The 8,721-nt window shown below is 40.5% G+C and overlaps 1 protein-coding gene across 1 annotated transcript; it reads right to left on the bottom strand.

Annotated features, from left to right (window-relative positions):
• Positions 1-454: 454 nt before the first annotated feature.
• On the bottom strand, positions 455-7,839 carry faxca (failed axon connections homolog, metaxin like GST domain containing a). The gene is made up of 6 exons (XM_053337511.1): positions 7,580-7,839; positions 4,557-4,692; positions 3,825-4,021; positions 3,012-3,229; positions 2,367-2,483; positions 455-756 (listed from the first exon to the last, which is right to left on the bottom strand). The coding sequence occupies exons 1-6, from the start codon at positions 7,837-7,839 to the stop codon at positions 455-457; spliced, it is 1,230 nt and encodes a 409-aa protein (XP_053193486.1).
• Positions 7,840-8,721: the final 882 nt, after the last annotated feature.

Genomic DNA, 8,721 nt, shown 5'->3' with positions numbered 1-8,721 from the left:
TGGGTGGCGCGAGTTGCTACGGGGTATGACAAGTAGTTGCCACAGTTACGGCGACGTGACAACAGGTAGAAGTTGTGACTGCAGACGATGTCGACCATGTGGAGGAGTTTCTCAGCAGCGGCGTCATTTACTCCTGTTTTTTTTTTCTTACGTCTAGTTCTTGTTTTCGATCCATTTGTGCCTCTCTTTTCCTTTCGCTACTTTTAATTTATGTGCTGCCTCGTTGTTTGAGCCACACTTCACTTCTTCTATTGCAACCATTCCTCCACTAAAGTGTGCAAGTCAAACCTCACGTCTTCAACTTCTCCAGCATCACAGGTGACACTGAAAGGACTCCCCAGATATTGTCTGTTCTAAGAGGTAGGGGACGTGTGTGCAGGTAGGAAACACGTCCTACCTGTGGTGTGCGTATACGTGTGTATCTATGTGTTGTGCACTACATGTGTGTTTTGGGTCAACACTTGAGCTGGTCTATTTCAGAGCACTCCGTGTCCATATCAGAGTCATACAGCGAATGGCCCGTTGGGTCGCTGTCGGGCGACCGCAGGTCCTGCGGTGTGTGAGTGTTCGGCGTGTGTAAGCTCTCGTCCTCCTGGAAAGTGCCCGTGCCGGAGTAGAGGCCCAGATCAGGGAGTTTGGAGGGCGAGTCGCTGTCCTCTGTGGTGTCGTAGCACAAATCCTCCAGGTCCACGAACCACTCGGGCCAGAATCGCCGGCGAATGCGCTCACAGTACATGGCCAGGTTGATGAGCTCACCTGGAGGAGACACACACACACAGCTCAGTGGGTAAAGTGTACAACATCGCTGATGAATAAACCTAACATAATTAGTCCAGTGCTTCTCATCCTGGAAGTCAGGACACCCTGAGGGATTCCAAGGTAAATCTGGGGGTCATGAGGCTGTTAACAACAACATTATTTTTCTGACTCATCTCAAATCTCAGATGAATTTGACCTTTTCACGCCTTTAACACTTTTCAAATGAAACAATCTGATAAAAGAACATCACTCTCTCTTAGTTAAGTCTCTCTTGCATCTGCTTCAATTGATTAATATTTCTCCTATTTTTAATACTTTACTGGCTTTGTTTCATGCTCAGCAGACAATAAAACTAGAATACATTTATATAATTCCTTCACTGTGCATAACTTAGTTAACTCAATTGACATTTTCAGTTTGGGCCAGTTGAACACTGCCAACATATTAAATCAACTACATGATCTGATTTCGATATTTTCAGTCAATTGAGCTTCTTCTGCAAGCAAGCAAGCAAAGAGAAATCCTCAATGCTGTCATCAATATCAAATGTCATGTTATAGTTATCACTGTCATATGTCTAAAGGACATATGACATATGACTGGTCCTAGACACAGTGCAGAATTTCCATCCAATTAAGTAACAGATTACAGTTATTGACAGCTATAGCTAAAACAGAAAAAATCACCCCTGTTGGAGACCAACTCATGCCTTTTTTTTGTGAATTTGTTCAGTTAAAATCTGTTCGTATCTAATCGTGTTTGTGCTAACCTATATCCAGATGTTAGTAAAGTCACTAAGTTATAAAATTAGAGTTGTGTTTGACTGTTTGAAAGTGTTAAATAACAACTATATTGAACTGGGCTGCAATGAACAATTATGATAAATTAATCTGTTGATAATGGTCTTGATTAATCGATTAGTTGTTTGGTCCATAAAATGTCAGTAAGTTATAATAAATTATTGTTTCCCAAAGCCCAATGTACAATCTCAAATATCTTGTTTATTCCTCACCAACAGTCCACAATCCAAAGATATTCAGTTCACTATTAGAGAGGACTGAAGAATCAGAAAACATTCACATTTAAGTAGCTGGAACAAGAAAAAATTAGTATTTTTTTCTTACAATAGGACTAAATCAATTAATTGATTATTAAAATTATTGGTGAATAATTTGCTGTCAATTAACTGATTGCTGCAGCTCTACAGAACATTAAGAAATGAAGTTATGATTTTATTCACTGAAGTTGACTTTAGATTAAGGGGACAAATTGTTAATGTTTTGTATAAAAGCACAGATAGAAAGATATTTACTGTTGTATACAGTACATCTATCCACAGATGTGGCGTTCAAAAAATTTGGTAGGAAATTCACAGTGAAGTCTGTAGGTTATCTACAATAATCAGGACATTATTTCTACACAGGCATGCTACTGCTGCAGTTTTCTAATCTTATTTTTCATTACTGTGAGACACAAATAAAGTTTCATCCTCCTTAATTTTACTGAAGTGGCTACTGCGTAGCGAGGATCTTGAAAGCTTGGCAAATAAAACTACTCTCTGCATAAGACAAAATGACCCTTATATTGTCACATTTTAATGACCTCACCTTTGATTAGCTGCTCCGGCCGTGTTCCTGGTAGCGTCCACATAGCCGGGGCCAGGTGACTGAACACTGCAGCGTCTACTGTTGAAAGCTTAGAGCCCATAAGGTATTTCTTATCACCTAAGATAGCATACAGAAAAAAGATCAAGTCAAATAAAATACAAAAGTACAATCAGACTTTTCTTTTCTGTCAGTGTACAAAACATATCCTGATTTTCCAAGATGTTGTATGTTGTAGTTCAAGAAGTGTCAGTGTGATAAAGCTGTAATGCTCAATCTTCACCACAGGAGGTCAGTATTGTTCCTATGTTTTTTATGCAACCAGGCCTATCCTCTGACAGATACAAACATGATGCTGCTAGTTATAACTCTCAGGAGACACACTGGAAAGCTGTAATGATGGTTTTACTTTCCTAATAAATCTGTTGATCTGCTTTCAGGTAAAACTATGTGAACAGATGCCACAAATTATGACAAATATGCAATAACAAAGTGAATGTGATCTGTTTGGATACAAATATGTATAATCAATATGAATCTTAACTTTATGCAAACAAAGCATACTTGTTTCATTTGTAATTTTCCTGTCTCATCATGATATAGGCTACATGTATATTATCAGATAACCTAATCTTCTATATGTGTCACCTAGTAAAGTGGCCAGGGTGCGCATGTCCTTCTCCATCAGGGCGTAAACCTCATCCTTGGAGAACCGCCCGATCCCGTGTCCGTACATCTCCCTCTTGACGATCCCACCGGTCACGTGACTCAGGATCCACTTGAGCAGGTCACTCAGCGGCCCGCTCACTGACAGCATCTTCTGTGTCTCCTCCAGGTTGTCCACCCACTGACAGTAAGCTATGGTCCTGCGACACATACACACATTTCAGAGTAAATACTAGTACTGTGAACACTGCTACTGAGTAATTTACTGCTATTGCTGCTGCTGCCACACGTACTAGAAGTATGGAAGGATGGAGGAAGACAAAGAAGAAGAGGGTGAAGAAGCAAAGAGTAGGCAGATGAGAACTTTTTTTTGGCTTGACATTTCTAAAACCAGAGAATAATTACTGTTTTTATAAAATTAAAAATATTAAAAGATAAAAACATTTATAATTTGCTCCATAAAAATTGTTGAATTATATTTTCCAGGCATATTGATGTTAAGTCCAGGACAGTCTGAAGTGCTAATATTATAATCAATCTTAATGATGGATTGCATTTAAAAAAACAAAAATAAAAAAGCAACATCATCCAATTAAAGACGTCTGCAATAAACTATTATGTGCTGAGGGGTTTTCATTCAAACCTGAAGCAATTTGACCCAAGAAATAAACACAAAACACCTCACTCATTATTCCCCTTTAAGTAATGTAAGCAGGTAATATGCAATGCTATCTCCTACTTTTTTCAATCATAGTCAACTGCAGTACTGTGTTTGAACATTTTGTGGTTCCTCACCAGTAGAAATGCTCCTCCACCATTTTGGTGATAGCACGAGACATGGCCTTCTCCTGCGGTGTCAGGCTCTTGTTAAGGCTAGCGCCCAGCCTCTCCTCCAGGAAGTCAATGATGAATTCGGTGCCACACACCTGCTCTTGGTTGTACTCAATCCATGGCATCTTCCCCTGTGGTGAAAGCTTCCCATCAAAGTAGTTCTGGAAGAGAGAAAGGAGTGGGGAAAAGTGAAAATGTGTAGGTGCATAAGGGGGTGTCGAGTGGGGTTCAGAGAGGGAGATAAAGTGACTGTTTTTTATGAGAACTGAATTGGCTCAAAAGAAAACATTAAAAAACTTTTGACAGTAATAGAAAAGTAATTACAACAAGAGAAACTGGTATGGATGTCACAATAACAGAATTTTAAACATTATTACAATATTTCATATTAGTTTAAAAAAAAACATACTCCCTCTTTTGACACCATGGTAAGAAGTAAAAAAGAGTGCTAGGCAGACAAAATAAGATAATTGTGTCTTTTTTTAAAAATTAAAAAAAGTCATGTGGTGGGTTTGTTACTTCTTTGTAGCTTTGGGTTCATCAAATGTGTAATTAACGGAGGTCATATCGTTTTAAACATGTGGTATCGAAAAGGTATTGAGGTATCGATACTTTAGACAATCTCAGTCAGTAGATCAAAAAGTAAAATTGAGTAATTGCATATTTTCTCTCAAAGACACATAACCTGGTAGCTACCTGGTAGGGCAGGTCAACCATGCGGAGGTAGGTCTCCATCTTAAGGCAGAAAGGGGACAGGGACGGGACACCAGTTTTGGGCCTGGAGAACTGGTGGAGTATGATGGCGTCTTTAGAGTCCAGCTCTTCCTCCTTTCTGTGTGGAGAAAAGAATTCAGATCAACCAGAGGGACTGGCTACAAAAAAAATGTAGGTGTGCATGTTTGTACTAGTTATGTTGTGGAAATATACATTTGTCTCACATTATGAGGACTCACCTCCCATTTGAAGACATTGGGCTCCTATAATATTTAACATTAACTTTTTGGGTTGCAGTTGTGGGCATGTAGTGGTTCAGTGAGGCTGAATTACCAGCTGAGCAAAGTGTGCAACTGTCCTGAGCTGGTTTTGATGACAGTTAAATAGTCATCGTCATCTAAGAACATTCCAGTCATTTTTCAAGTAAAATACCAAAGATTTCCTATTTTTTAATGAGATATTCTACTGCCTTCTTTAGTCTTTCATTATAGTAGATATAATATTTGGGGTTTTGAGGATTATTGGACAAAACACATTTAATGACATCAACTTTTGCTCCAGGATATTGTTTGTATTTTTCACAGTTTTCTGGAGCAAAAGTTGATTCATGGACCCAACAACATTGGGTAGATTAATTGATGATGAAAATAACCATCAGATGCAACTCTAAAAGTTTCATCATCTAATTACAATATGAACTACAGTGGCCCCAGTGTTATCAGCTTATTTTGGGGCCCTGTCCTGTGTCAAAATCTACTCTTAAGAGCTTTATTGTTTTTCTGTTTATATGTTGCTTGCGTGCCACATATTCCTTATGTTGTGTTTCGTGAAGTTACCCCATCTAACACAAATTAGGTACCATTCCAGCTTCACAGTACTGGTTGCAAAGAACATAATGGGAACTTGGGGGCAATAAAGAACATACACACTGCAAAGAGATGAGTAGTTGGGGGATCAGTAGAGTCCCAAAACACTAAATTTCCAGCATTTTAATCTTGCCATGATGAGAATTAAATTAAATTAACTGAATTAACGTGCATCAATGCAGTGTCCTCCTCACTGAGTGTGTTTGTGTTTCTCTCTCTCTCTCTCTCTCTGCATTTGTATTACTCATGTTGTGAGGATGTAAAGTCCCCATAATATAAATCATGAAATTTTAGGGTGAACACTTGGATTGAGGTTAAAGTATGATAAGGGTTAGGGCCAATCTCCAGGGTATTAATGTTAGTCAATATTAACTCTAAGTCAAACACAACTGTGTGTGTGGTCTGTCATAGGCTACTTTTGGGGACAAACGTCAGACTTAGGACCAGTCAATTGCTGACACCTTGTCCAATTAGAGGCAAAATCCATGTTCCCAATTGGGAAAAAGCTCATTTTGGGAGGTCAGTGGTTAAGGTTACGGTTAGGTTACATTTAGGTTCAGATTAGGATTAGGCAAGTGGTAATAAATCCATGCAATGTCCCCCAAAAGAGACCCCATGGTCTGATATTGTGTGTGTGTGTGTGTGTGTGTGTGTGTGTGTGTGTGTGTGTTTATGACTGAATAGGTCAAATGATTATGGGGCCTTTACCACTAGCTGGGGGAAAACCGCAATGTCAGAACAATTAGCCACTCTACTCTTCTGATAGATTATGCTGCATTCACATGGACAGTACCGAGGAGAAAGAAAAAAACACAACCGGCCACGTCATGAGCATGCACGAGTGCTCCACAAACGGCAACAAATTCACGTGCGTGGGCAGGATGCAGAAATAAAGGGACACTGTCAAAGTGCTGAAACGTGAAAACAAGCAGCAGCGCCTGAGAGCAGAGGAGCTGTCCGCCTCACTGTGGTGCTGAAATGACCGCTGACTTTAACGAAAGGCATTTTTTTGGAGGAATAACCTCAATAGTGCAATCCTATTTCATCTAAAGACAAGAGATGATCGTAAAATTAAGCCTATAGCACACGATGAGACAGAAGAGAGCTGCAATATTTAATCATTAAAAACTGACCAGCTACATACAGTCTACAGGAACCCCATCAAACGATTATTTCATTGCACAACAATCAGCCTTATTTCTGCCAAATATCCTACATATACAAATCGACTCCGCATTAATAAAGCCACACGGGACACTGTGTCCAGGGCCTAGACACCAACAAGACTCCTTGTCACTTCAGCTAAAATCAACCTTATATCCTCTTATTATCCATAGCGAGACTAACAATGCATCACCCAGTGGTTAGTGCCTTTATAATTCTCAACACTCACTATGTTGTAGTATTGCTGTGGGCCTGTGGCTCGTCAACAACAAGGCCTGGACTGCAGGTAACCCGAGATGTTAAGGACAACAGTGTCGGACAGTCAGGTTAACCCTCCTCCCGGCCAAAGACTGATGATAATCAAATCAATTACATCACTATTCCCTTTTCATTTTGGCTTCCAGCAAGCACAAGATTAACCCTGTACATAACGTCCTTGAACAGACAAATGAAAGTGACTTGCTGTCATAAAGTCGATTCATACATGTCAAGAGAGAGCTGCTGGAAGCAGGCCTGCAGACTAACCTCTTAAACACACAATATAGCAAATAAGCCTTATACATTCATTGTCGGCTAATTACAGCTAATCATTTTTGATTGATCCTGGCTATGATAAGATTACAGTCGCAGGTTGCTCGTGTCATTTCTCCACAGCAAGAAGCCAATAAACACGGAAATCTAACGTGTGTGTTTGTTAGAGAGGGATTTGGGGGGGTTGGGGGATCCGTTACATCACAGCCACCCACTCACGATTTCATATTCTCCACTGACTCCGCTCTCACCCCGCCCAACCTGACAAGATTAAGTAATATCAGCCCCCGGTGAAAATACATCAGAGCTGGGAGATTTGGAATAATAACAGAATAAGATCCCCGGCTGCTTTTAAATCTATCATACTCTGACACTTAAACAAAGTGATGAGGTCTGCAGCTTCAAGCTGCTCCTCTGACAGCATCTATGTGTTGTTGTTGGTACCTGATGGCCAGCAATTCGTGCAGCAAATAAGCAGCAGCAGCGAGCAGAGCCCCTCCGGTCAAATACAGCGTTTTCCGCCACCACGAGTCCGAGCCCAAAGCTGACATGATCCCGCCGCAGTCCTGCAGTGGGTAGGCGATAATGTACCCATAAAACGAGAGCTGCTCATCGGAGCCCGGCAGGCCGGAGGAGAAGCTCTGGTTCTGGCCAAGATCAACCACACACGACCGCGTCCAGGCGAGCCCGACGCGCCAGCACATGCTCTCTGTCTCCGGCCACTTTCCGCCTCACTCTGGCAGGCTTCATCAGCGAGGTCCCCATGAGTGCCGGGAGCTCCAGGTGCCGGGCGACTGTGTGGACACAAGCATCCCGCCCGGAGCTTGTCCCCGCAGCGGGGTCGACATCCTCCGCAGCCCGCTCGGAGCTGGCTCCTGTCAGTGTCAAGGCGGAACAAGCAACCAGCAGAGCTTCCAGTGCTGCCTTTCAAAGTAAAGTCAGATCCGAGGATAATGCGTTGCAGCAGTCTTTGAATAACATAACATATCTAAATGATGAACAAAAATGAAAACGAATGTCTACATTTAGATATGTACTCACAGATTCTCAAGTGTGTCAAGATTCCTGTTCAGTCATATAACATTCATTTATGTTGTTTATGAGAATTAATTTATTGAGAGTTTATTGCTCCTTTATGTTATTCTTGTGTTGTTTCTTATTAATGACTGAAACTGCTACAAAGATGTATTTATTTTTACCTTAAGTGTAGTCTTTAAGGCATTTTATCAAAGTTCTACCCAATTAATAGACAAAAGGACCTCAGGGCAGATATGTTTATTTCATTATTGGTAGAAAAGGCACAGGTGTTAATAATCACATAAAGGTTGTCTCTCTAAAAGCAGTGATAGCAGTGTTTCCTCCATTTAAAGTTAAAAAAGAAAACATAAGAGTTTTATTGTGATGCTCCAGCAATAGTTGTTAATGTTTCAGCTGGCTTTACACAGATACAGTGACGTCAGAAGGACTGTACAAACACCTAGAGGCAACTACTAGAAAATACATCCTGATACTGTTCAGTCAATGAAGCACTTCAGATTTTTTTAATTGTAAAAACAGCTAATTTTGTAATAGATGTTGCATAGTTT

Source organism: Scomber japonicus, chromosome 17 (genome assembly GCF_027409825.1).
Source record: "Scomber japonicus isolate fScoJap1 chromosome 17, fScoJap1.pri, whole genome shotgun sequence".
Lineage (NCBI taxonomy): Eukaryota > Metazoa > Chordata > Actinopteri > Scombriformes > Scombridae > Scomber > Scomber japonicus.
This window is presented reverse-complemented; position numbering and strand designations above follow the sequence as displayed.

Coding starts and splice junctions, on each gene's coding strand:
- faxca (XM_053337511.1), bottom strand. CDS start 7,839: ATGTGCTGGCGCGTCGGGCTCGCCTGGACGCGGTCGTGTGTGGTTGAT. Junction 4,693..7,579: donor CACGAATTGCTGGCCATCAG/GTACCAACAACA, acceptor TTCTCCACACAG/AAAGGAGGAAGAGCTGGACT. Junction 757..2,366: donor GCCGGAGCAGCTAATCAAAG/GTGAGGTCATTA, acceptor TGTCTCCTCCAG/GTGAGCTCATCAACCTGGCC.